The following is a 25,830-nucleotide window of genomic DNA, read 5'->3' on the forward strand; positions in this document are numbered from 1 at the left end:
GCTCGACTCGACTTACTTTTGTAATTTGCAGTGTAGGGCACAACTCCTTCCTGGTGGAACATCTTTCCTAATGCGGTCTGGTCAACCACATCTCTCACAACCTTCAAAAAACACACCTCTTCGGCGAATACTTGACAAATGAAAAAAAAAGTACACTAACCCTCTTCTCTCAACAGGTAGTGGTCTAGCTCTTGTTGAAACTAGTAGCTTTGTATAAGCACCTAATGTACTATTGCTCCTGTATGACGTATCGCTTTATTGCTCCCCGAACTCTGTGTAAGTCTCTTTGGCTAAAAGCGTCTGCTAAATGTAAATGTGGTTATGGCTTAACAAAACAGAGATTCTTCCATTGCTCCACTAGTAAAATGTGAGGATAAACATTTTGTGAGTGTTGTGATCTTGTTCTGCAATTTTTTCAAATGTCAATGTAAACTCCATTATCAGATGATGGACATATTTTCAAATATTTCAAGGCGGTTTAAGTCATTGGCTAATGATGAGTGAAGTGAGCTTCTGTGGAATATGCAGGTTTAGTTCCAGTCAGTGTCTCGATCCCACAAAGCAAATTGTTTATGGAGTGCAATTTTTGTGCATGCCTAAGAATGGATCACATATATTCATAAACATTTAAACATCTGTTGCCATTATTTATTAGTATTGTAATATTCATTAGTGGTTTGATATAATCTCTACAATGTACATGATCTCTCCGTAAAAAGCATAACATCAACATTGTTCTCTTCAATCACAGCAGTCTGCTAATGCAGCATGTTCTTGTGCTTTCACTCTTAACACACCGACACAGTCCATTATTCATATACCCAAGTGCAGGTATTGTGCGGAAGCCACCATAATCAATAATTGGCATGAAATTAGTCAAGGCACGGAAAGGAAGAGCAGAACGCACAAAAAGAAAATACAAACCAGGCAAAAATTCTCACAAAATATAGAAAATGCATTATGCATGTTCTGTCCACAAACACAAGTTCCCTTAATATTTTAATGACTTTGCAACTTTTTTTAAAGACACACACATATTTTGTGTCAAAAGAACTAAATTGAAGAAAAAACTAAAACCCTCAGATTAATTTGAAAAGAAATAAGTTTAACATATTGCACCCATATTCCAGGCAGAAAAAAACATCAATGGTATGGGAAGACATTGTTTAAATAGTAAAATCATTTATATGGTAAACACAAACAGACTCGTTTGGGTTTTTATTTTGTTTATCAGTATCATTTTAAAAGACAGGTAGCAGTAACATTCCAGTACCCACCTGAGCCAGCTTCAGTCAGTTCTTGCACTGAATGGTGTTCACAGACTCTCTTCTTAGTAATAGAAATCTAGTCAGAAAACATCTACATCCATGTAAACTAACCATACCTCCAAAGCTGCCACTCAACTGATAGTCTGCAAGCGTAACATGTATCCAGAAATCAATACATCTTGGATGTAACAGACTACGGCTAATAAAAGTGGCTGCATTGGTCTAGTATTCGATAACTTCAAGAACTAACACCAACTAGACTCCCTGGTGTTGAGAAGCCTGATGTTGATCAAAGCTTGTGAGACTACTGATTTATATTCTCACAGATATTATTACATTTGATCTATGAGTGACCATAAAAGCAACTGTTGTTAATGTTTCTCTCTTGTATAACTATTGCACCAATTTATAGAATAGAATATATACCACATAAGTAACGGTAGCTGTCAAATTAAATAAAAAGACTATACGTTTCTATTGCGGAGGAAACTTGGGACAAAATAAAAGTCCTATTAAAGGCAACCAAATGCCTGTTCTACAGAGAGAAATATATTTAATGTGTAGTCATAGAGGAAGACTTCAAGCTGGAAACAGACACAAACCACACAGGCACAGGTAGGCAGATTTGGCCGCACCTTCGGGAGGTTCATGCTTACATCCTAAGGGACAAGTTATTTTTATTGTATGCATGTCCACGTGTTCTGGTGGTGGTAGCTCATCGGGCTGTGGGATTGTGTGCAGGTGCATTGGCCTTTTCAAGCCTGGTTGCTGGCGATGAGATTTCTCAGCTGTTTGACGACAGTGTCTATAAGCTTCTGCTTGTCCCGCTCGTTTTTACGGAACTGTGCGAACATGTTGTTCTTACGACTGGTGTCCTTCATCCTGCAGGAAAAGACCAAAAGGCATTTGAAAATGCTTTATGCTTTTAATAAAATACTGCTTAAAGTAAATCAAACTATTAAAGAGAGAGGGGAAATGGAAGGATTAGAGGTTGAACAGAGGCAGAAAAAGCAATGTGGCTTCATTAAAAACGAAGAAACATTAGACTACATGCACAAGGAAGAGACCACGAGTCTACTAAGACAGCCTTTCCACATGCAGGAATTTTGGAGCAGTTCTGCATGGAGGTACAAATGAGCCCGCTCTCTTTCCCGACACGTGTGCCAAGCACTCATTCTCAGTAGCGAAGAGATCACCGAGCCAATGCACACACATTCCTGTCACTCGCAACCAGCCAAACCATGCCAGAGTCTCAGGACAGCAGTCTGACACGATACTTAAAGTGATAGTTCACCCAAAAATACAAATTGTGTCATCATTTACTCACCCTCTTGTCGTTTCAAACCTGTTTGACTTTCTTCCGCAGAACACAAAAGAAGATATTTTGAAGAATGTTGTTAACTGGCCCCCATTCACTTGCATTGGTTTTGTGTCCATACAATAGAAGTGAATGGGGGTGAGTGCTGTTCGGCTACCAACATTCTACAAAATATCTTCTTTTGTCTTCTGCGGAAGAAAGTCAAGTCAGGTTCGAAATGATGAGCGTTTGAGTAAATTATGACAGAATTTTCATTTTTGGGTGAATTATCACTTTAATGACCTACCCTCAAATAAGGCAAATAAAAAATAAGTACGTTCTGCATAGTCTGACCATTCAAAAGAGGACAAATGATGAAAGACAGTACTTCTAATCTGTTCTAAAACTAAATAATTACTGTTATAAACAATTTATCTCAATGAGACATTCTGGCCAGTCAGCAATAAAAAAAATTACATTTATATTTTACATTTATACCTTTTTAATGATGGTCAGATAGAAAGTTTAAAACTGTAATATTTCACTGGTTTTGGCAGAAGAAACATCTTTAGAATACAAATTAAAGGCGAAAAATGTATATATTAGGACACCAACAACGCAAACTTCAAATATTGAGAAAGCGAGTCAATCTGCTACAGTTGTTGTTACTGAAGCAATGTTCACAACCAACCGCACAGGCTCTCCGCTCACTGTTCTGTTCCCATCAACTCATCCTGTAAGTCTTACCCGCTAAATGTTTTTGGGCTAGACAGCCATCACCACTCATGCATAACTCGGTTGCAGTAGTGATATGGATCACTGCTTGTTACTGAGAACTGCATATCATTGCCATGACGATAACAATCACCAGCGTCTTGTACAGAACGCTTGCTTCTTGACTTTGTTGTCTACTTCAGGGGAGCAACAAACAAAGGATGAAGTCAGACAGTGGGACATATGTGTAGATGACTAAAGGAATAATAACTTGCCTCCCAAATTATGTATTTTATGTACTGCATACATTTTGAAGGGTAGTGTTATGCAAAATGCCACACTTATGTGTTCACATACGCAAATGAATTATTGAACTGGTGGCCCGCCATAGTCTGTTTGACCACCCATAGTTCCAAAACTAACCCGAAATATTTTTACACAAAGGCTGTCAAATGATTAATCGCATTCAGAATAAAGGTTTATGTTTACATAACAAATGTCTGTGCACAACTCCTATTCTTACATTATATGTAATCTTTATTACCTCTCTCCAAATAGTAACTAAATAGCCTTGTCTCTCCAATTAACTTTCATGGAGAAAGGCTATTCTCTTCAACGAGTTTGCCGTGCTCTGACTCCAGATGCACACACACACACACACACACTGTTGTATTCCTGTGTAGTAGTGTGTGAACCCTTGCCAGGCTAAATAATACAGATCACTTTCACCGAGACAGAGGGGCAAGAGGGTGAAGCTGAGGTAAGTGTAGCACAAATGGGATCAGGCGGGTATGTGTGAGTGCAAGTGTGTGTGTGGGATTGTGTAATGTCAATCCACGGTTGTATATCACAGATACAAGAGGGCAGCCAGAGGAGAGAAAGAGGGAACGGACAGAAATAGAGAACGACAGAGGAAAGCTTAAGTGATCAGGAGGTCACTAGTTTAGTGAATGCAAACACACACACATACAGTGGTTAAATAAACAACATGCAAAACGGATATAAATACTCTTCCATACAATGTAGAATAAAAAACAATATGAGCAAAATCATGCACAGAGTCGCTCCTGCGGGTGGGTAAATCTGTAGAAAACTATCAAAAATGTACATTTTTACGTCAAAATCATAAAAATGCAGAATACTTTAACTTATTTATAGGACATAAAAGCAACTAAAACAACAAACCAAAAATAATTATTCCGTAATCATTTATTTACACTCATGTCATTCAAAATCTGTATGTGGTTATTTCTTCAGTGGAACACAAAAGTGGTTTTGTGTACATATAACGGAAGTCAATGGGGATCAATTGGGTTTGTTCACTAACATTCTTCAAAAAAAATTATTTTGTGTCATCCAGAAGAAAGGAAGTCACACAGGTTTGTAATGACATGAGGGTGAATATAAATGTGTGAATGCTGAAAGAATTAGAATTTTACTGTGAACTATCCCTTCGTTTTGCATCGTGATAATCTCTCCTTCTCAATTCTCTAATGTCAATTGCGAGAAAACAACATTCATACCATCCATTTATTAAGTTATTATGTAATGCATATCTCATGTTATTTGACATCCTCTATTACAGTATGGATAATTTGGACATAAAGACAAAAGACAATAATGCCACAATGCAAAACAAGAACAACATTTCAAACGATCCTAAGCATTGGCTTTATTTTCTTCATGCAAATTATAATTTCTTGTTTTGGGGCGAATCATGATTTGAACATTTCCACCAACGTAAAAAGCACTCTCATCACACGGTCACAAAATGCAAAGTACTTACGATCTACAAATCCTGCTCGTGAGTGACAGTTGAGAGAGCGAGGAGAGAAAGATTCAGAATGATTGAGTATGATGTGATGACGAGAGGAAGAGAGCAAGAAAGTGTGCAGGTGAGACTTACTTCTCCAGGAGGGCCAGTGCCGTGTGCGGATTCACTCTCAGGTACTTGCAGGTGGGCCTTCCGTAATCAGCCAGATACGTGGACCAGTCCCACTGAGTGAAGAGTTCCAGTAACTATAGACGGTGATGGTGAGAAAGAAAAGACAGACAAAGAGAGATCGTTAAAGTTCATTAAACACTTTGTTGGCCCTTGTTAGATGGGCCAGTTCGCTTTTCTCAATGTTACATAAGTGAGCGGGGCCTCTCAAATGAGATTATAGAGGAGACACAGGGGAAAGTAACACGACAAAGCAGGGGATTAAAGGAGAATGGAGGGAGGTTAAAGAGGGAACAGCCATTTACACTCTTTCACCCTGAATGCGAGGCTGTTTCAGCCCCGCTTCTGACCCGGACCTGACCCGTTAATGAGCCGGTAATGACCCGTGATTGACCCGGCCGGTTACTGACCTTGCTGGAGCCCTGCCAGAAATGCACCCCTCAGCATTGGCTTTCCCAACAACAGCGCACATTCCTCCCTCCCAAACAAGCCTGCTCGCACAAACGCACACACATACAGCTTCGGCGGTTTGCAGTGGAGTGCAAACAAACACAAACATTCCATCATCCTTAGAAAGAAAATATGTCGAATCTCACACCCAAATACAGCAACAATGTCAATTCTTTAAACCAGAAAGACACAATCACATGTGTGTGTATGAGGAAGATGCATCCAGGACATTTATGATTGACAGCTGTGTGCTTGCAAGCCACTTGCTCACGACACCATACACAAAAAACCTGTGCGGTGGCAGATAAGCACCTGTGTGAGATAAGCCATTTTGGGGATTTACATGCATATCTTGTTTTCTCCAATCCTCTTCCCTATGGCATGGTTCATGCCGCTCTGGCATAAGAGGAAGGCAGTCACAGAGGCTTAGAGAAGTGGGGCCAGGCCGTTCTGCTGTCATTTGTAACCCCCCTACCCATACACACGTGCTTGCATACCACGTAGCGCGAGCTAGTGTGTCAAACTCGTCCATGACCCGGGTTTCACCTTTCCGCTGTGCCTCCCCGCCCCGCCTTCACCTCCCAATGAACTTCCACTCAGTCTCTCTCTTTCACCTCGCCGTGACCCCCCGACAGTGTTATCGGGTCCTCTCTGAACAAACAGAGGGCCACGCTAGAGAGGAGCTGGGACATGGGGGTGGGCGGCCGCTGGATTATCACTTCCTCTCATTCTTCTAAAAGAAAGAATGATGGAGAGAAAAGGAGGCAAAAAAGAAAACATTACGTTGCACATTGATGTGTTGCTCTCGTTTCCCTCATAGCCTCGGTGTCACCCGGCGTTAAGGGCTCCTAGCAGTTATTCTGTACTCTGTACTTGTTTGTTTGGAACGCTGCAGGAACAGCTATTCTCGATAATACTGTAGCCTAGGGGTGCTGGGAATTGACTGCTGCGTTTTCTTCTCCCCTGTAGACTTGTTGTCTTGGAAAAACCAGGTTTGATTTGTCGCTTCACCTACTGAAATAAATCTCAAAATGCTCAGATGGGAGTTTGTTAAGTAACTATTACCAAGTAGCCACCTCCCCACGGCTCACGAACAATCAGTCAATAACCAACAATTATTCATTGCGACTTAATGAGATCACTGCAAATGACGGAAAACTGACAAACCGATTTTCGAACCCACCAACTCAATTCTTTTGGTGTTGCGTTCTGTATTCCCCTCTGTTTTCTTTCTGCGATCACAGTCACTTCAGCCATACCTTCCTCTCTCATTCTTTTCTCGTTAGTTCTCCTTTCTGTCACCTCTGGCTGCCCTCTGGCTCTCGTCTTTGTTTAGCGTGTTCTCTGGAACTGTGCCGTCAGCCCCAGAGGCACACGCATGCCAAACGCAGCTGAGCTCTAGCCTGAATAATGATAACATTGATAATAACCAGCACAGAGAAGAGAGATCAGTCTAGAAAAAGGCAAGAAATAACACTAACCACCTTTTTTTGAAAGAGCTGAAAGCAGGGAAAGATGAAGGGATGAACAGAAGAGAGAAAAAGACACCAAAGTGTTTGTAGAAAAACACTATGCTGTAACACACATGGGCATCAGGTTATATCTTAATAAATACATCTTTGAAAACTCTACTGAACATGGGATGAGTCAAGATGCATGTTGCGATCTGAAGCGAAGCAAATAGGGCAGAAGTTTACGGTCGTAAATCTGAACGATGAACAAATCCAATCCACATTCAGCAGCAGGATCCAGAACACCAAGTGCTCACAGAAGAATGGATTCAAGATGATAATAGTGGACTGTGGATCATCTTTGTTTGGATCTGCAAATGACCTTTGACAGCTTGACGGGCAGTAGCAACATTTTTAATTCATGGGCGTCGGGAGCACAGAAAATGTGGGCGGGTTCTCCCAAAAAACATTTCGAGTATAAAAACGACGGCAGTTTACCAGCAGCTTTAGTGGTGTAGTGAGAATGACACGTGACAAGTAGTTTTGAATGGTTTTGACTGATCAACAGTTGCCATGTGCCTTGCTCTAGTCTGTATAGTTTATAGTATGCAACAAAGGCATTTCTAGGGGTCTGTGAGAAATCTGTTGACATTAGTGTTAAGAGTGAAAAGGGCATCCATATCTTAACATCAACCTTTGCAGATAACAGAGAGGTCTGTGTATTAGATGACTGGAGTCAAGAACACAGACACAAGTGCAGAGGGAAAAGGGGGAAGGAGGAGCGCTGAAACATCACTCAACATAAACCCAAGTCCAATGGGAGGAAAATGATAAGCACTATCTGAGCTCAGAAAAAGGAAAAGTGGCTCCCCGTTTCTCCAGCCATATTTCAGTCCAAACAGCAGTAGCACCACAGAGGACAAAGGTTATCCGCTGAGGTTATCTTTACTAAGGCAGCATCTACGCTAAAGTGTCCAGCAAGCAGTAATCATGAGACGGTCAAACACAAATCCCAGTCTACATAAACAAACATGCTCTCAGCCGCAGGGGAAGGATATTCCTGTCAATCAGCGAGGTTTACCGATCTTGAATGTGTGTTTTTTCTGTCTGTCAAGTAAACACTTTCAATGACAAAGTCCTAGAACGCCAGTGCTGAAGATAACAGCAACTGTCGATCAAAATGAGAGGAAAAACAGAGCATCATTGCAGAAACATGTGAAAGAGCAGGAGGGGGAAAAAAGATAAAAAGATGAGAAGGACGAAAAAAATTACGATTATGAGTAGGATGAGAAAAACAATGGCGAGGGGAGAAGAGAGAGAGTGACAGAATGAGAAGGAAAGGGAGGAGAGTAAAAGTTGTCGTACAGTAAAGTTGTGTGCAAAATGACACAATGTCTACACAATTTTAAAGCAACGGGTAACTGTTTTGCCCAACATGAACTCAGTCATCATCAGACTCAAGCGCATTCATCTCAGCAGGTAAACTTTGCTAGCACAGGACCTGACAGCCCCACCTCTCCTCCCCTACAAAAGGCAAAAATGGGACCGTTGAATAAAGTGTCCAGCGTACTACACTTCATATATCCAGTTCAATGAGTGCATCATCCGGGGACTTAAAGTGCACTTCATTTTTGGGGCTAGAAATTTTGAATGTGAACATGTATATGAGACCGTAATGCATTCACCTTGCATTGAACTCTGAGCAGAGGGAGACCGGAGTTTAACATTGAACAATGACCACTTACCACTGGCTCACTCTGATAGGATGCTTCACTCACTTTTGCTGGTGGGGCTGTGTCACCACTGAGTGGCTTATATAATTACATTAGGAGAAGCAGAGACGTATGCGATTAAGACTAGACGTGAGTCTCAAGAGGGATTCAGAGCATTTTTCACCTCAGCAGTCCAGCCTGAAGTATTCTGACAGCCATAACTTGATTAAAAACGGGCTATTTAATCCAAACATCTCTGGGTCTAAATTAAACAAAGCACACGCTGCACAAATATCATGAGTAAAGATTCCAGCTCTTTAACTTGACACTTAATTCAGCTATTTCTAAATGGTGCGTGGCAGAAAAAGCACAAGTCGCTACAGGACACTGATAATCTTAAATTGCAAAGCGAACATTTGCAGAGGGAACTCCAAACATGTCCAAAAAAGTAGTCTTGGGTCAGCGACTGGTCAAGATGATGTTGGTACTAGTGAACGTACCAGTGATACACTCTGCCTCCGAGCTGAACCCCACTCGGGTCATTGTTCTGTTATCAGTCCTGCTCTGTTAGCAAGCAACATCAGGAACCAGTGAAAACAGCCGTCTTCCTGAGGCCGCCACGTCTAAGGAGCCACAGCCTGGGGAAGACTTGGCCCCAATCTCACCTTCCTGTCCTCTTCATACCAGGAAGAGTTATCTCTAGGGTTATGGTGTTGTGTAGCGGTCACAGAGACCTGAGGAAAGTGGGTGAACCCAACAGGATGCAAACTGGCCCAATTTCTGAAACATCGACCGTGACCCATGGGTGAATGAGAACCTTAGAAAAATGTAGTTTATCAAAGTCATGATCGGATTAGAAAATATGGCAGGAGGCAAAATCATTCAAAGCTCTGCTCTTGGCTTACAAGACCACCACTGGTTCTGCACCCCATATCTTCACTCGCTGATTTAGATTTATGTACCCGCCAGATCCCAACACTCTGCCAAGGAACGACGTCTTGTAGTGCAATCCCAAAAAGGGAAAAAAAACCTCTCATGTGCCTTCTCTGGATCTTTTCCACATTTGTGAAATGATCTGCCCACTGCTACAAGATCAGCAGATTCTGTAGCCATCTTTAAGAATCGGCTGAAAAAACATCTCTTCCCTCACCACCTGACCGATTAGTTCTACTTCTATTTCTTTTCTTTGTATACTGTGGTAGGTTATATGATACTGCGCTTATGCTTTTTGTCTGTTCCACTTGCTTCAATTGTTTACTTAATTTGTAAATCGCTTTGGATAAAAGATTCTGCTTAATGACTAAATGTAAATGTGAAATTATGTAATAAACAATATTGGCTCATTGATATTACTATGTTTTATATAGAACAGAGGATTTGGGATCCCCCTCTGTGTCCCCCTGTTTGATTTGTTTAATAGTTACAGCTGTAATTCATGCACGTTTGACAGAGTTTACGTTAGCCCATGGGAAGAGATGGCCTCACTCTTACCTTCCTGTCCATTCAGAAGTGAGAGTTATTGCAAGGTCAATATGGCAACCAAACACAAACTAACCTTGGTACAATAGTACAATGCAGAACAAATCAACCCAGAATATAAATCAACCATTTCTGGACCATAGTTAATATTGATGAATGCAAAGCACAGTAAATTGTTCAAGGTAAATGAGCTTTAGTTATTGCCGTAGTGGATCATTGGCAATAAGCTCATCCTCACTTCTAAAACATGCCAAACATCACAGTACAGCATACACTACCGGTCAAAAGTTTCTCATGCTCTTAAAAATCCTTTAATCTGAAGGTGGTGTTTGAAATTACTTGTGTGGACAAAAATACAATTGTGCCAACATATTAATTTTTAGCAAACTAAATTTGCAAACTAAATTTGTATTACAAGAAATATTTTTGAAATGGATTACTTGGACAAAATAATGAATAAAAAGCAGCCAAAGTCCAGCATTGAAGGAAATTCCTTCAATGCTGTTTAAAACCATTCCAGGTTGAGACTTCAAGAAGCTGGCGTATAAAATGCCAGGAGAACGATTTTGAAAACCCTTGTCAAAGGGTGACTACTTTTGAACGTGCCAAAATAGAAGTAGAGTTCACTTAATATAATCCTTCCCACAGATAAAACTGTATTATTCCATGGTTTTTATGATTTTCCTATTACTCTAAATTGTGGAAAAATGAGTGAGTGATCTCTATAGTAATATTTCTCCACATAATATTTTTAATGTAAAATGTCCATGGGGCGCTTATATACTAGTTTGATGAAGCCCCTGGCCAAGGGAAGACCTCCTTTTAACCTTCTTGTGTATTCCTACAATGTAAAATGTGTTGCTCAAGCAGCACTGGGACAGTCATAGGTGTATCTAAAAAACTGTGCAATGTCTATAGATGGTGTAGAAGTAAAGTGAGCACCTCAATGGAGATCAATGAAATTGAAAAAGTGTGACTAAGTTAGTTTATACAGTTGAGGTTTAATGTAATATACTATATGATGTACATGAGGTCAACCTTTAAATATCATGAAGATACTGTACAGATTCACAGGGTTGTCCCTTTACACGTTACAGTGAAAATGAAACTATAAAATAGGCCGCAGCACAGATGAACCGCTGTGTAATTAAAAAAAACAGCGTGGCACACAATATCTTTTGTCAATGCCCCTCCCAGAATTCATATTTGTGCCAACAGTATAATCATTGTTCACATTTATGAGAAAAGATGTAGATGTTCATAAGGCTTACAGGAAACTGAGCTGGCCGAAACTAACAAATCAAAACTCCTCTTCCAACTGCTGTAGGAAAATGAAGATGGAATGTGAATGTGTGCGTGTGACAGACAATAAACCGGCATTACAGAACTCCTACCCATTTCACAAGGCATGAATAAAGGCATAATCTGATAAAAGGCTTTTTTTGGTGATGGTGCTGTCTCTATGGACGTGAACTCTAATAGCCCTCATGTTCGGGGTCGCATAGAGGCTACAGACTTAAAACTGCTTACTCATGATCACCACAGCATGAAGACAAACAGATCAACAGCTCCAAAGAAAGGGAAAGAGGGAAAGAGAAAATAAAACGAAATGAAACTAAGGATCAGGTTAATGCTTGTCATCCCAGTGGAATACACCAAATCCTATTTGCGTTCCTTAATGGCGATGGAATTGGCATTTGTAAATCACCGACAACACATTGTGCTTTCCGGTAAGAAGGTGATGAGGGTTGAGATTGAGGTTCTTAAAGAGGCAAGACCGGTAGCACAACCTGTCAGGCTTTAAGTCTTTAAATCGAAAATAACAGTGAGTAGAGAAAAAGAAAATGATAGGAAAAAATTGTAGGGTTCTTTCTGTACTCCACATTCTGTATCTGAATGGAAATGGTATGGAGAGAGGGGCTCAGACTCTAGATCCTGCCTGACTCCCCGACTGGACCAAAGCCAAGGTTATTGGAGGGTCAGCACTCTCTCTCTTCATCTTTCCAGCATGTATAACATGCACAACACACACAGACTTACGGTTTTACCATACAAACCCCCCCTCGGCCTGCCAGCACTGACTGAGGCTGTGAGAGACTCAAGGAGGAGAAAGAGAGAGACAGATATCACGCCTGGCTTATCGTCCGCTGGCTCCGAGGGAATGCGAGCAGGGTCGGCCGGAGGCCACTTGACTGGCCCACCCCCCTCTCGCTCGCTCTCTCCTTTGGACGGAAAGACAAGCGGAAGGCTGGAGAAAGTGATTACACCTGGTTCGGTTCTGGCTGTTAAATAGAGGAAGGTCAGCCAGTGTGCGCCAGGGCCGGGACGAGTTCACGGTCCAGAACATCACATTCATGCGTCCTCCCACTTTCCCCCTCCCTCTATTTCCTCATCACTTACACAGTTGTCAGCTGTGTGAAGCTGGCGGCAGGAATACATGAACGAGACTATTTGTGCACTTTATTATGATTATGATGAACATCATTGTTGCGGAGTGGTACAGGTACGTGACAAAAAGAGAGCCTCCAGGCAAATAAAGAAAGAAAACAGGAGAGCACTGCATTTAAGTAATTTAAGTTACATTTAAAGCATACTGAACTACATTTAAAACATTAATATTAATGTTATTACTGTCATTATTACTGCCATTTACACTGTACAATTAATAGAATGGGTCGGATGTGGACTTTAAGAAAATTCAAATATGAGTTTATAAAGATTTTACAATAAAAGTTTTTTTATTAAATTATGTTTTTCATTAAAAAGGTAATTTAAAGCCATTATAGGTAATAGCTTATAATAATGATTGCACATAAACTGTCAGTTTGGTGTATGATATGAGCATAGTAACCATCAGTACAAATCCTATATTGGTCTTCAACTGTGACAACAATTGTGACCGTGCTTGTGAAAAGCAATGTCGGAAAACAAGCCGTCAGGGTCACATGCAGCCTAGAATAAAAGAAGGTAGATATTATCGTTAATAGCATTGTCAATATGTATATTTCTCATAATCAAATGCATCGATTGCCTTCAGAAAACCTTTGATAAGACAACAGGGCTGTGTTGAGCAGTTCTTAGATAGATGGATGCACTTTTTGGAGCTTCAAAAAATTGCCCCCATTCACTCCCATTCTACAGCTTGGAAGAAAAATTATACGTGGTATTATAACTCCGACTGCATTATTCTTCAAGAAGAAAGTCATATTCAGTCAGGATGCCTTGAGGGTGAGTAAAACATGGGCAAATTTTGTTTCTTGGATGAAGTAACCCTGTAAAGTTTCTTTACTGTCTTTATAGGTTCCTAAAGAACCAGCTACTGTACCTTCAGGCTAGCAGGTCACATAAAGAAAACCCTACTAATTCCTTTTACATCATCCACAAAATGGGGGACATGGGTGTGCAACAGAGAAAGAGGTAGAGAACATAGAGAAAGATGGAAATGGGTGAGCTAGAGAAGCAGTATTCATTTGACAGTTTCCCTCTCACTCGAACACACACACACACAACCTACGTCAGTGTCATCCTCACAAGCCTGACTGAATGGGGCCGTATTGCAAAGAGAGATGTCAACCCCCTGCTCAGGGAATATCTGCTCCCTCACTGACTCCATACAAGCAGGGCAGCTCATCCATCTGACCCCTGGAGACCTGTGACAGTGCCTCAAACAGCCCTTTCACTGACACACACCAGCAGGCCATTGAGAAGGAGCAGGGGGATGGATTTAAGCGTGACACAGTCTCTGGGCATTGAGAGAGGAAGCAAATGGGGGACGATTAAACAGTGACACCTGTCAGTGGCTTGTTAAGGAAAACTATGGAGAAACGGTCTGATGAGAACAGCGCCCGTGTCATTTCCTGATGTTTCTCCTTCCTACATTTCCACTCCATCCCACTCTTTTTCAGTTCTTCCATAAGAAATCTCGGAGAGCTTGTTTTCTTGTACAATCAAAGTTCTGTGGCAGTCTCCATTCTTTCAAACCTTCTTGGTTTCCCAAAGGAACCACACAGAGAGCAGATCTGTGGGAGGCTAGATTTGAAAGGGGTGAGAGGAAGACCACAGGCCATATGGTTTCATCCTTAATCTCTTCTTTCTGGCACACCTTCTCTGTCTGACCCCTGTTACTGAACCCTGCAGGTTGCGGTTCAGGGAGACGACGGTTGACTAAGAAGCTACAAACACACACACAGGGTGCAGTTCATCGTACATCACTAAGAGAGAATGTGGGACGGAGGTGGTCTTGTCAACTCCCCACCAAGCGGCAACCTTTCGATCTCTCTCGTGAAGCCAACACGGAAGTGACTTAAACTGCAATTCATCGACTGGCTGCTGGAGACTGGCTTCAAAAGAGGGCAGAATCTCATTGAGCGCCGTGTTAAAATGCCCAACTTTACAGCTGAAAAAAACATGTTTACAGCCTAGTACAAAAAATGATTTTGGTCTATATAGCTAGTTTTACCCATCATGACAACTGGGAGGAAGGTATATTTATAATAACTCGCCCTTTTAACTCATGTTAAGCCTTAAAATTCAGCAAATTAGGTGCGTGGCAACTTGAGTGAAAGGTGGTTTGAGCAAACCAGGCGCATAAGCTCCACCACGTCCTGCCTCTTTGCACAAGTTCAATTATTTGGGAGTGACGCACTGCTAAGATGGCGACGGCCGGCCCGCCCACTTTAAGCTTCAATACGGCTCTTTAAAAACCTACGGGTGAGCTCAAAAATTGCTTCAATCACATAGCATGTTAAGTGTCATAAAATAGACAAATGCAAATCTAAAAGTTTAGGAAAACTTTTACAAATTCAAAGAACTTATTGCTTTATTGATAACTTTTGTTTCAATCAGAAAATGTAACATGCTGGAGTTGGAGGTAACTTGCATCTTCCGCATAAGCATCAACATGTCTGAGCCTGCACTAAAGACCAATACATGGCTTTGATTAAAAATTCAATGATCCACAAAAAAAATGGGCTTGCAGTGATGTATGTACAGTAAAAACAGTTGACGGCTACGGTCACCCAGAAACAGGCACTTCAGATTCGTCTCAAAGAAACCAAGCTTGACCGGAGAATACCAAACAGAAAGTCTGGAGACTGTTGGAAATCCCACATCCTCGATTACATTTTAGATTCAAATTAACAAATAACCTTTACATGCACCTTAGTCACTCATCAGCCAGAATTTCCACTTCTTAATTTATGATCACACTGAGTCATCATAAATCTAATGTACAATGTTTTTCGCTTTCATTTTGTCTTCCCGAACAGCTGTAACTGTCTGGGTGCGGCCTTTCACTTTTACTCAACCAGAAGCTTACTAAAACATAATAGGAAAATTGTGTCATGTATATATCAACGTCACTTTTCCCAACACGCGTGTTGGCTCATGTGCAGCAGTAACCGTCTGAAACAACATTACATTGATACTGTAAGTGTTTGGGAGAGCCCCATCATTTAACTGAAGCTCAGAGCTTCCTTCTATACCAGAAACAATGTTAAAATAAATCAGAATTACAACCAGGAAAAAGGTGACTTAAGATATAAAGGGAAAACCCTAAAGATTTTGGACATAGGATAACACTTACAAACACGCTAGTTCAATTGAAAACTGAAACAAGACTTTTTGTTTAAGTTTGCTAGCTTATCACCTTGCAAACTCGCAGACAATATTTTCCTTTTTCTCTATGCCCTGCCACAACTCATAAGGTAGCTTTATGTATAGGGTTCTCTCAGGCACACAAGGCTACCTTAATAAAAGCAATAGTTCAGCAAAAAGCTGGAAAAGAAAAACAAAAATTGCTTGTTTCATTACGAGAAGTCTTTCTGACTGAAAGAACATTCTCCAGATTCCCTGACTCTCTAGAGTAGGCTGCTGACTGAGAATTGAGAGCAAGCAGCAAATTTCCCCAAACCACAGTGAACTCCTTTCAGAGGGGGGCTTTCAACTTCTGGCCCGCCAACATGTCCCCGCCTTGCACCATGTTGCCGGAACAAAAATGTTTCACTATGGGTTACTAGCTAACTCAGAGTTTGTTTAGCAATTACCAAACACACACACAAAAACAAAGGCCTATAAACCTCTCCAAAGTAACCATAGTGCTAAATCACTGGATTGTGCCACGACATTATGCAGATTTCAATTAATCTTTCACTTCTTTTAGAAATTAACTCAAGATTACACCAGCATGACTGCTGAGTCAAAAGTCAGAACACAGAGACATATCGACTAGGAGAACCGTGATGAATAAGACAAAGAATGGAGGTTTAAACTTGAGTAAAACCATAAGAAAAAAACTGACATTGACGACAGTGAGGCTTATTAATGTCTAGACAATTCTATCAAGAAGGTGCCCAGTAGGATCGGAGGGGCAGACAAAGCTTCAAATGGTGGCACTGGTGTAAGGGTTTACTGCCAAGGATCGAAAAAGAGGAATGGTAAGAGTTATAGAAGGAGAAAAGCATATTACATTGAATCCTTTTAACAACGTTCCAGGAATTCTGGGATAATGCCTGCGGACAGGCCACAGGAATGCATAGCAGCCTCATGGTTCCAAAATTCACAGGAGTAGGGAAACGTTCTCCCGACCCCTCTGCTATTCTAAGCTGTGCCCCAGAACAGGCCATGAGGACTGGGGAGAAAAGACACAACTGCAGGGAATGTGAATACAGTCTCTCAGACCGTTATCCTGTCTGCATCATTGGTAAATAGATTAGGGTAAGCAATCACATGGTAACCTCTGAAATGCCTTGTGGCTGTAATGCACCTGCACAAGGGTGCCAAATTCTTCCTTCTAACAGAAGCCTTCCAGACCCTGCTGAAGTGTGTGGTACTCCAAAGACCATATGCAGTTAATGATCAAATTAGTCAAAGCTGACAGAAATAATTGGCCAAACTCACCACTCACTAGCTGTTGAATTCCCTTAAATGATGCATGCATTACGTCCATCTCTATATCCCATAAAACAGTCCTGTGAGCCCACAAGGGCCTCCGCATTTGCCTGCTGGCTGGCTCCATTCACGTCTCCCCCTAAATCTGAGAGGAATTTGGGAAGGCTGAGAATTCAGGGCAAGAGTTGAGGTAAGCAGCGGGCCAGAGATTGTGCACTGCTGGGGGGCCGACCTCACCGCAGAGGCCAAAAGGCCTCCCACACCAAGGCCAGCCAAGGGTTCCCTTGCCACAAAACTTCCCTGATATAATTCACCAATATAACGGTTTCTAAATATAGTTTTGAGGCTACTATTTACAACAGCGACTTCTCATTTTTATATATATAAAACCCACTCTATATCCTAGCAAAAGGATCAGAATTGACTTTTTTCATACATTTTTCACCTAATGCTACATACACTTAAAAATAAATGTGCTTAAAAGGTTGTTCACATCGATGCCGTAGAAGAACCATTTATGGTTCCGCAAAGAACCAATCAGTCAAAGGTTCTTTAAAGAACCATCTCTTTCTTACTTTTTTATAATCTTAAGAACCTTTTTTCGACACAAAGATCCTTTTGTGAAACAAAAAGGTTTTTCTGATGTTAAAGGTTCTTTCATAGAACCTTTGAAGAATCTTGTTTTGAGTTTATTCAGGAAATGGCAACATTAGCCACCTACTGTACAGGAACAAAACCAGTGAGGCATTTCTGATGTACTTTTGTGTTCCAGAGAACATTCTTAAAAATAGAAGTGCTTAAAAGGTTCTTTACATTGATGCCATATAAAAAACACTTTTGGTTCCACAAAGAACCATTCAGTCAAAGGTTCTTTAAAGAACCACCTCTTTCTTACCTTTCTATAATCTGAACTTTTTTCAGCACAACCTCCAAAGAAAGGATCTTTGGATGGTAAAGGTTCTTTATGGAACCATTTAGGCAAAAGGGTTCTTCAATGGCATCGTGAAGCACCTTAAGTTTTAAGAGTAAAGGAAGTCATTGAGGTTTTGAACAAAATGTGGGTGAATAAGGGATGAGAGAATTTTGTTCTCTTTAAGGAATATTTCACAAAAAAATGACATTTCTGCCATCATTTATTGACCCATATGACTCATACAGTATGTAATGCATCATGAGATATTTTGAGAAATACATGAGCTTAAAGGTTAATTCATATGACCCAATTATGGGTATGGTATATTCTATAGTCATGTGAATAAAATAATTGATCATAACATTGATACATTCAGTCTTTAAAACACATCAAAAATGATTTGTGTGAATTAATCCATTTTGTAAGCATAACAAAGTTTTTGTATTTAATGTTCACAGTTGTTCTTTGTGTACTTAGATTATGTTATACATTCAATGCCTTGACAACTAGTTGCTAATTGTGATGCCATTGATACAACCCAAACAACCAAATTTGTTTTCAGTTTTTGGTTGTGACACCTGAATATTTCAGGTAGTCATTTTGGTAACAGAATAAGGTTGTCACTTTGCCTCCTAACCAAACGATATATAACTGCGTTTAGTGCTCTAAACAGGACTGACAGCCATATTCTGCTGCTGTGTGAACGTAACTAGAGAGGACGAGAATGTCTGAGCATTTATTATGTCCTTTCGTCACATCAGTCCTTCTTCATTCGTCCTCTTGTTCCTCACCATCTAAGGCGCTTTGAAGCAAAGTCTGGATGCTCTTCTGTTCTTTTTATATTATTTTCTTTTCAGATAGGAGAGTGAATCCAGGTTCCAGCCTCTCAGCAAAACCCCTCCCAGGGCTTCCGGACCTTTCCGTTGTCTATCTCCAGAAGGATTGACCCGCAGCCCCATCCCAGGACCCGGGAGACTGGGACACAAACGGGCCCTTCAGGTTGATTTATCGGGCGTATTCAGGCCCAGGCACGCAGGGGGATGCCTGGGTCAACAGAACGGTTCTGACGTCTCTGATCACCAGAACAACTCCTTGAAAAAGCCACCTCATGAGAGAAAAGGGAGTAAACGTGCACCTCGACCAACTTCCATCTGATGCTTTTGAAATTACAATAACAATGACAGTAAGAATAATAAAAGATATATTTGCAAAGAGCCACGCATCATGACAGCTCAAAAGCAAAACATGACATTAAAAAAAGCCAAATAGCTATTTTGTTTATTCTTTTATTTAGCATCCTCTTTTCTCCTCTCTTAAAAAAAACAAAGCAAAACCACACAAGCGCCTTCATGGTTGAAGTCAGGTTTAAAAAAAAAACTAAATGGAAAACAAGTGGCACTGCATCATGATGGCAGGCGGGACAAAACGGGATTGTTTTAGTGGAAGAAAGAGCTATCCGTCACTGTCTGTCAGCTCATTCATCCAATACTCCCCGAGCATCCAGCTCATCCGTCATCCCCTCTCAGTTCCTGACATCAGCCCAGGTTGGCCACTTTGGCAACGAGGGAGGGGGTCCCAAATATGAACCCTTATACCCCCACTATAATTGTTTCCCATCCTCTCTAGATATCTGAATTTAAGAACACACACAAACAATAAATTATTTCTACCCGCTTGCTTTCAATCATCCTGAACAAACTGTAGGAATGAAGACGTTTTCTACAACTGAAACATGACTGGATGTTGAATTTAATTTAGTCTCTATGCTATTTTTATGGAGTGTAACTTAAAATATCAGAAAACAAAAGAAAAAGAGACTTTGTAGTGATTGGTATAACATTTGCATTCCTGCTTTGTGTGTCTGGATCAGTAGCACAAACTGCAAGGTCATAAATCTGATAATAACCGTTGTTGAATTGTCAAGTAAACTGTGTTAGAGATAGAAGTTACAGGTTGTGATTATGGGAAGAAAGCTTAACAACACATCCTCTAAATCTGAGAATAATATGTGCCTTGATCTGTTGCTTCTCTGGCTGCAACATCACCTTGATGTTCGGATCAATGTGTTCAAATTGCAATGACACAGGCAGTGTTTTTATCCATGGTTCCAGCTCGGCAACGTTCATTCAATGCTGAAGTGTGTAGAGGTGCAAATGGGATAAGGTGACCCGTAAAAAACGAGCTGAAAAGCCTTACCTTAAACCTAACACGAAGAGGTCTTGTGGCCACCTTCAGACCAAATGCCACAGTAAACCGAAAAATACCCATAGGTGAATCACTGGCTGGGCCTTGAGACCACCAATACGAATACAAACACTGTGGCTCACACAGAGGGTAACTTTAGGAAAGAAACGTTCAAACAAAACCAAGGCTAGCATAAAAGTTTAGGGGGTTGGGTATGGCGGTAGAGAGGAGAATAAGAAAAAGTGGGGGGGATGTTGAGGGGTAAACAGGAGAAAACTGAAGAAAGGAGGAAAGAAGAATGAAAGAAAAGAAAAAGGAGTGGAAAAAACAAAGACCTACTTGTCTCAAGTCGATGAAGGCGAGCAGCAGAGTGTCCCCCTGGAAGCCAGGCACCGGGCCGGCCCTGGCAAACCCTGTGGGAAAGAGAGAGGGATAAAGAGAGCAGGGAATTTGCCATGGAGTGGGAGATTGGCAGACGGATGACAGCCGGGACAAGGGGAGGACAGGGGGAGGTTCAGTGGGGGCGGGGGAGGTGAAACGGGGGGGCTTTGAAGGTTTTGTGGGTGCTGGCAGGGAGGGGAGGGTTAGTTGGGTGGTTCGGGGCAGCCCCTGCCATAGAGTCATGTCTCTGGGTCTGCCACCGGCTTTGTGCGGCCCATCCGAAAAATCATCATCTAACTCTCATTAATTCTCCTCAACGTCGATGTGACAAGCCAGAGGATGGGACGAGGGGGCTTCCATCACCCCGTAACCTAAAACTCGACACCCATTCCCATGAGGCCGCCGCTGTCCCATAGCAGTGGTGTGGTACAGACCAAAAGGCCGGCGACGCTTGTGAAAAGCCAATGGGCTGGGGGTGTGTGAGGAGTGCTGGAGTTGTAGAGTGGTTTCTGAGGCCATTGGACCTTTCTGTGCCTTTGGAAGAGAACCCGTAAACAAGCAGCTTCGCCATTCTTAAAAACGGAACATTTGACACGCGGGGACAAAACAAGCCGGGGCCGGTAGAAATCCTTTTCACCTCGTGATGCTGCATGCCTTTCTTGCCTCTCACGCAAATTACACGCCTGCCATCTTTATTTCTGACCCCCGCAAATGCTGAGCCAGCAACTGCTTAGCCATCTAGCTTGCGCTTTTGTTGGCACGTCTCTGCCTCGAGACTGTCGATTTTTTGAACTTCCCCATTTGTCTTTTCGCAGGAATGAGACCCTTGCCAAAGGCAGCGCTGGTCACATGACGTGTCAGAGTGCATTTCATCAAGACGCAAGAAAAGAAAACACCTCTAGCCTTTCACCTAACTGCCACATACTAGCATAAAGCCCTATTAGTAACTATGCTAAGAAACCTCTTAAGGGATAAAAGGGACAAGCTGTCAAGACCTTTATGCTCAAAGTGCACAGGAGGTAACTCATGGCACTCTCCTTTTGACTGTTCCATCATTCACTCCTGATGCTGTACTAGTCAAGGAGGCACAGTAGCAAGGAAGAGGTCAAATCTTAGTTTAAATTACTTGAATAAAACTGCAGTGGGATGACAACTAAAAGCTTTTACTTGAGAACACAAATTAATTTGCACTTTTAATGCGAGGACTGTACATCGCAAGTCCAAATGTACAGTAGGGGTTGAATGACCTGAAATTTTTTGAGGTTATGTGATAAAGTCAGTCGACTAGTCGATAACACCATCAATAAATAAAATAAGAGCAAGGAAATGATTTGCATCAACATTTGATGTATGTGGGCAGTAAGACATACAAATACAGAATACAAATAAAGTGTTGTTCATCTATTGCACAAGAGGGACAACACCTAAAATAAAACTATTTTAAAGTGCGAGGTCGGTGGTAACGGGGCTATGCAGTAGAAGAGTAGCAGGTGGATCTCTACAGCAGCCTGACATTAAAACTTCCCTTGCAATTACAACAAGTCGAGTGAAAGTGTCATGTGCAGTAATAGATGAAACAACAGAAAAATGAGTCGAGATTGATTGTGATGGCCTATGACTTTAGAACAATGTCAATATACTTATTAGCCTAATGCAGCAAACGCTTTATCATAGCGGACTTACAAATGCAGCACCTAGGTGACACAATTTGAGAAATATTTATATTTATTCAGTTTCTGTCATGTTTTATTAAACGGAGAACAAGTACCAAAATAGCCTAAAATATTAAAAGATCTGCGTGTAGAAACTAGCGCACTGAAAAGGAAGGCTTTACCTGAAAGCTTTTGCAGCGTCAGAACGATCGTGAATGTTGCGGACGAAAACAGGACACATTGTGATTGATGCGTGCAGAAGGAGGACAAGATATCATATATTATGGCCGGGAGTGTGACCGAATCTCGCTGAACCGCTTGGGAATGACATCTGTCCTTGGAGAAGTCAGCTGTCTTCATAAAGGTACAGTGTCTATATCTAGTCTATATCATGCTTTAAATGTCGCGCCAGAGCATTAATGTAAAAATACAAATAAGCTTACAGTCTATCGTATCTATACATCTATAGTTGTACAAAGACATCTATTATCATCATCAGTCCTCTTCTGAATCTTTCTATTTCAAACCACTCATCTCACTCTTCTTTCCCCCTCTCTACATCCCACAACCCAGACACGTCCACTCTGTTGATGGATCCAACCACAGACACATCATCTGTGCATTCAAGGGGTTACATCTTTAAGAAGTTATTTTAGTTTTGTGTTATTTCCTTAGTCCCAACCTTGAAACTTGAGAAACTGTAAACAAGGTGACCTCATGCACCAAGACTGGGGCAAATAGAAGCGGTTGTTGAAAACCTTGAGAGTGGCATTTTGATGAAAGCACAGTTTTGTGGTTTGGGGATAAAAATAAAAGGGGCGACATCCACATCAATGTGGTCTCTTCAAACAAAACCGATCATTGATATGACACGGCTTACCAAAGAACAACCACACCAAAAAGGCAGCGTACGGTGAAACTAACGTGGACGTTACGTCTGGCTGTGACTTCTGTGTGATAGCGTTCGCTGGCTAAGGATCATGGGAAATCCATGAACCAGCTGGGGTTAGAAGCTCAAAGGCAGTTTTAGATGTGGTCACACACAAACGGGCCGAGCGACAAAGCATAAGCCAAAAAATGCATTCACTTTTTTTTTAAGCGCTCTCACCTTTTTAGTATTTACGGTAAGATGTTATCAATGTTTCAGTACGTTCAATAAATACAGTACTGTGCAAAAGCCCATTAGATGCTTTGGCAAAAATGTTTTAATGTTTATTTATATCTTATGCTTTAGTGTGCCAGTGTAAATATCAAAATAGATTTCCAAACATTCTTAAACTAAAATAATTAAGTGAACTTTTAGTATGAACAAGGAGTCCCTTCAATATTATAGATAATGGCAAACCTTGTTTAGAAATGTTGATCGATTTTAACAAACATGCTAAAACATTTGTTTTGGTCAAGCATCTAATGTGCTTGAGACAGTGATGTGCAGTTTTGTGTATAACATAAAGGGGATTACATGGATACAGCATTGAGACATCATAAAAATGAGTACCAGCATATACACTGGTGTAGCATTTAGATCACCAGATATGATTATTCTACATATATCCAATTTTGTGAAAAGGTCAAACTTACTCTCGCACTCTTTGACATCCACATTAAACTGTTGCAGGGCTCCCATAGACACCTGCCTGACATCAGACTCCAATAGCAGCTGTAGCAGGGAGGTGGACAGATGTTTACAGGCAGACATGCATGCAGTCTGAGCCACTTTGCCCTACAGAGAGATAAGAAAAAACACGTACAGTTCACTTAGAACAAACTTCAAGAGATGTTGAAACTAGGGACATTTATTTGAAGAGGCATGTTTATTTCTCCCAACACATTGTTATCTCACATATATAAATACTCTTTCGTTCTCTTGATTAGCTTCTATGTATTACAAAAAAGAAACACTCACAAATCATCACATGACGTTGTATTTACAATCATACTAATCCATGCTTACATGCAATCTCACAAACATACACACTTGGGTTCAGCAGCACTAACGTGGGAGAACCACAATACTGTTTCAACACACTAACACACGATCACCGACACACATGCAGATACGCACACAACTGAAGCTACAAGACCAAATCTCAAATATGCCCTTGTCTGCTGTCCAGCGCTTTCCTGACAATCAATCTAATACTTCAGGGGATATCCAAAGCTATTAATATGACACTAAACCTAAAAGAAAATAGCAGACTGGAGGGTCAAGAGTCTATGTGGGATTCTTATCTGATGGGGTCAAAAAATAAAAACAAAACACCATTATACAAAAGGACTTCCTGCACATTGGAAACACTTAAATCAAGCAATAAATCTAGTGAAATGGGGGAAGAATGCACAGTAAATCTATAAAAGTGATGGGGGTCATTTTACTCTATTTCTGTCTATGTGGGACGGGTAGAGAATGGAAGGACAAACACAAAGCTTTTCTTCAGACGTGTGTTCACTTCACTGCAGCCTTCCTAAAGTTGAAGCCGGTACCAGTGAGAACTTATGTTCCAGTTCACTTGTAGCTATCAAATAAAACTTTAACCTGCAGTTCCAGGAGCACCACATCTCATATAGATCCAAAACGTATTTGAACAGCCGAGCCACACTTAAAATAAACACATTTCATTGAAGAATAGATGTCAAACAACCCAACAATGTTCATGTGCCAACAAATATTTTTTTCTTATAACTTTCTGAGATTTTTTATTGATATTGATATTGGTATATACAGCTGAGGAAAAAATGAAAAGGCAATTCTAGTCCGGTGTCTGTTATTCAACAGAAACGAACCTCAGGAATGACATTAAGTCATCCAACAGCAATGCGAAAGACCGAAAGAATGTAAAATTGGGAAAATAACATCATGTATTCATAATGCTTCCTAAAATACATGTAAAAACATTAGTACTGTGTTGTTCAAACCTGAATATGAACTTGTTTTTGCAGTATTCAAGCTTGCAGTATGTAAGCAAACATTGCATCGTTTTGTTATCTTTATAAATGCTTATAAAAACAGTATTTTGAGAATGGATTTTGGGAGAAATGTCGTCAGTTCACGGAATCAAACAATAATAATAACTTTCTTAAACACATACTGCACAATAGTAAATTCAGAAAAACTGCAGATATTTTCAGTAAAGCATTCTTTGTTGCATGGGAATCTCATGCATGACCACCAGAAAGTATGTGAATACTTAATATAATACAATATCCACTGTTTTATCATTTAAAAACAATTTTTCCAAAATTATTTTGATCAAAAAAGATGATGGCCACATCGTTTTCGTCTACTGTACGTGTTATCAACACGCTAATCTCTGCTTCAGTTACTGTTGCTCTTATTTGGAAGCAGAGGGCATGGACAGCCATCAGTTAACCATATGGCTTTTAAGTTGATTAACTGAAAAGCTTCAAAAACTATGAATAAAGTATACAGTAACGCACACCCCCACCTGACCGACATGGACCTTAACGGTTCAGGTTCAGTGGGATCAACAGGAAAAAC

At 40.8% G+C, this 25,830-nt stretch overlaps 1 protein-coding gene across 2 annotated transcripts in view; it reads right to left on the reverse strand.

Moving 5' to 3' along the window:
* Positions 1-620: 620 nt before the first annotated feature.
* The window catches only part of exoc6b (exocyst complex component 6B), a 78,561-nt gene continuing 53,351 nt past the window's right edge, over positions 621-25,830 (reverse strand). For both annotated transcript variants that reach the window (XM_079455531.1, XM_079455532.1), the window contains exons 19-22: positions 23,913-24,054; positions 20,638-20,711; positions 5,186-5,298; positions 621-2,150 (exon numbers count right to left, since the gene is read on the reverse strand). In XM_079455531.1, the coding sequence (XP_079311657.1) occupies positions 2,024-2,150; positions 5,186-5,298; positions 20,638-20,711; positions 23,913-24,054 (456 nt within the window). In that variant the 3' untranslated portion in view covers positions 621-2,023. The remainder of the gene's footprint in view (positions 2,151-5,185; positions 5,299-20,637; positions 20,712-23,912; positions 24,055-25,830) is intronic.

Source organism: Barbatula barbatula (genome assembly GCF_947034865.1).
Source record: "Barbatula barbatula genome assembly, chromosome: 1".
NCBI lineage: Eukaryota > Metazoa > Chordata > Actinopteri > Cypriniformes > Nemacheilidae > Barbatula > Barbatula barbatula.